General features: G+C 39.4%; 1 protein-coding gene across 3 annotated transcripts in view; it reads left to right on the forward strand.

The window, feature by feature from the left end:
* The window catches only part of Tmlhe (trimethyllysine hydroxylase, epsilon), an 86,170-nt gene that overhangs the window by 51,889 nt on the left and 30,715 nt on the right, over positions 1–3,566 (forward strand). For all 3 annotated transcript variants that reach the window (XM_031346464.1, XM_031346467.1, XM_031346465.1), the window contains one exon: positions 1,953–2,129. In XM_031346464.1, the coding sequence (XP_031202324.1) occupies positions 1,953–2,129 (177 nt within the window). The remainder of the gene's footprint in view (positions 1–1,952; positions 2,130–3,566) is intronic.

Below are 3,566 nucleotides of genomic sequence, written 5' to 3' on the forward strand. Positions count from 1 at the left end.
CTGCTATGAACATGGTGGATCATGTGTCCTTATTACATGTTGGAGCATCTTCTGGGTATATGCCCAGGTGTGGTATAGCTGGGTCAACCGGTAGAACTATGTCCAATTTCCGGAGGAACTGCCAAACTGATTTCCAGAGTGGTTGTACCAGCTTGTAATCCCACCAGCAATGAAGGAGTGTTCCTCTTTCTCCACAACCTCTCCAGCATCTGCTGTCACCTGAGTTTTTTATCTTATCCATTCTGACTGATGTGAGGTGGAATCTCACAGGGTTGTTTTGATTTGCATTTCCCTGATGACTAAGGATGTTGAAGAGGTTGTGGAGAAAGAGGAACACTTTCTTTTGTATTCTGATGGTGCTGCTTGCATCTGTAGCCACTGACCTCTTTCATAGGTATTTCATTTTCAGGGTTGCCTCCAACTGACCACTTTGTCAAATTCTTTCACCTGTTTTATTGTGTTTTCCTTTTCTTCTTTAAGGGATTAATTTCTTTCCTTTTTAAGTGCTTCTACCTGTTTACCTGTGTTTTCCTGTATTTCTTTCAGTGAGTAATTTATATCCTCCTTAAAGGACTCTATTATCTTCATGAGATACAATTTTAGGTCAGCATTCTGGTTTTCAGGTGTGTCAGGGTATCCAGGTCTTCTTATGATGGGAGAACTATGTTCTGATAATGCCAAAGTATATTGGCTTCTGTTGCTTATGGTCTTGTGCTTCCCTCTTGCTGTCTGATTATCTCTGGTGTTAACTGGCCTGGGTGTCTCTGTCTAGAACCTGCCTCCTGTGTTGCAGGATTCCTGGGAGGCCATCAGACTGTAGGGTCTGTTGTCCTGGGTGCAGCAGATCTCCTGGGAGGCCTTTAGACTGTGGGGTATTCAGAGGGGTAGACAAGCTGCTGATCTGCCTCAGTGGAAGGTGCAGGCCTGAAGGGGGATGGAGTTTGAGTGGAGGGGATGAATCCTGCATCTACTAGGCTCCTTAGGTTTGCCATCTGCTGCTTACCTGTTGCCCTGGGTGCCCTGGGAGGCCTTCGGAGACTGTGTGGTCTTCAGAGGAACAGACAAGATGATGATGTCCAGAAGTTGATTTTTTAAGTAATACAGTGAAATTCCTATTCTTAGACAATTTTTCCAATGTCACTTATAGATAAGTCAGTCTTTCTTGTGCTGTTATAAAATTATACCTTTTTATATACCATATTTCTATGTACTTATGGGTTTAGTTGGGAATACCATCCTGTTTTCTTGATCTATTTCTATTAATAAATTTATAACTATAATTTTATAATATACTTTTATACCTGGTATCTCATACCTTCTTTTTTAAAATTTTTACTTTATTATTTTTCAATATGTGTTTTAGAATTACTTTGTCTAATATGTGAAAATCTCTAAGATATAGAGATTGGTATTACATGAAATTTGTGCATGACTTTCAAGAATTTATCTCTTTCCAGCTTTGAAATCTCCTGTCTGTAAACATGTTATTTCAACATGTTGGCTTCCTTCAAGTCTTCTAGAACAGTTTTATAGATTTCTTTATATTACTTTTCTATATTTATTTCTAGACATTATAGTTTCTGTTACTTTTGTAAATTTTACTTCATTTTTACTTTTTCTAAATAAGTAAACAGATATGGAGGAACATCATTTACTTTCTATTCTAATTTTTTTCATAACTTCAACATAACCAAAAACTTGCTAAATAATAGTACAAAAACAGGTTGTACAATCTTTCCTATTTAGGTATATATCTGAGCTTTTCATACTCCTATGTGTTTTATTTACCAAGATCGTACCATTTCTATCATAGAAAATTGTAGTATTTTTGACAACTGACAAGGTTGTTATTCTTACTTGGTTAGTAAAAATCTTTTAGAAAGAATATTTTTGACTTTTTGTGTTTAGTTTTCCTAAATACTCATTTCTGTTAAATCTGATCTTTCCTCTAGAACTGCAATATGCTAGTACTGTGATGCGCTTTGATTATGTCTGGCTTCGAGACCACTGCCGCTCAGCATCATGCTATAATTCTAAGACTCACCAGCGGAGCCTGGACACTGCCAGTGTGGATTTATATATTAAGCCAAAGACAATTCGTCTGGATGAAACTACACTCTTTTTCACTTGTGAGTATACAGGAGACTTGGATTTCTTTGAGGTATTATTCTAAAAACCAAGTATTTTTATGAAAACATGGGTTGGCTCTTTCCAAAATAGGGACTTTTCAGTTAGTTTTTCCCCTTGATTTAACAGTTTCAATACCCTTTTTAAATTTTCTTTTGTTTTGTTATAGCTAGTGTCATACTTCAATTTGAAACAAGATAATCTCTAAGCTAAAACCTTTGCAAGGTTGTCTGTTTTCACCACTCTTTGTTTTGTTGTGCCTTGTTTTGAATTTTGTTTTTGATACAAGGTCTTGTAATATAGACCTGCCTGTCTTTAAATTCACTATGTATCATACTGGCCTCAAACTAGTGATTATCCTGCCTTGGCGTCCTAAATGATTTAGTTGCAGGTATAAGAACTAACATTCTTCAGGGCTACACAGAGAAACAAAACAAAACAAAACAAGAATTAACATTCTTAGTAGAAAGTAGGAGACCTTATTTCCCTTGCTTAGATTTAGCTCCCTGGGAACCCCCTGTATCAGGAGATCAGCTTTCATACCACTTGCCCTGATGAAGCCTATGCCTACTGAAAATCATGTTCCAGGTGCTAGCAACTGCTTCTTGTACCAAGCCTACCTGTAGCTCCCAGAGTTTTTGCTCCAGGGTCCCAGCCTGCATATCCCCTGTAGCAAGAAGGGGATCAGGCTTTCCCTACTTAGGCTTATCCACATTGTCTAGGAACCCCTTGTACTAGGGAAGAAAACTAGTCCTTCCTTGCTTAGGCCTACCTACCATCCAGACACTTCAGGCAAGGACCATGGACTTCTGCACAATGCCCACCTCCTAGCAATTTTGCTCCATGAGTATAACCAACACAGAAAGAGGAGGATCTGGCTTAACCTACTTGAGCCTGCCTACACTACTCCAGAACATCTTTTGCAAGGCCGACAGAGGGAAATGGGCATCTGAAGTGGAAACTTCTGGTTTCTTTGGAAAGTCAGTTATGTCCAATGATGTTTTGGTGGAACACACAGGTAAAAGGATGCTTTGCTATATCATACATGTGAAAAGACCTATGATTTTTACAAAGAATATGACCCCACAGACAGTGAGAGCTGGAGCATTGGTTCACTTTATTCCATCTCACTAGTCTTCACTAATGATGAAAGACCCCCGGAACTGAGGAGATCCTTACTCAAGTCTCTGGATGACGCGACCACCCAATGACTCACGAGAGACCGAACTTGCTGCAATCACATGAGGTTTATTGGGGATACCGGTACCGGGGTCGATCTCATGACCTTGCCAGTCAGAGGAGTTCGACCCCCGGGTACAAGAAGTCTGGAGTATTTAAGGAAAAGACCAATAGCTGGGGGCGGGGAGGGGTTTACCAAGGAAACGTGACATGAAAACAGTGGAAAATTTCAGAGGGACTCAACCCAAGGTGTTCAGTTA

This window comes from Mastomys coucha, unplaced genomic scaffold (genome assembly GCF_008632895.1).
Source record: "Mastomys coucha isolate ucsf_1 unplaced genomic scaffold, UCSF_Mcou_1 pScaffold25, whole genome shotgun sequence".
NCBI lineage: Eukaryota > Metazoa > Chordata > Mammalia > Rodentia > Muridae > Mastomys > Mastomys coucha.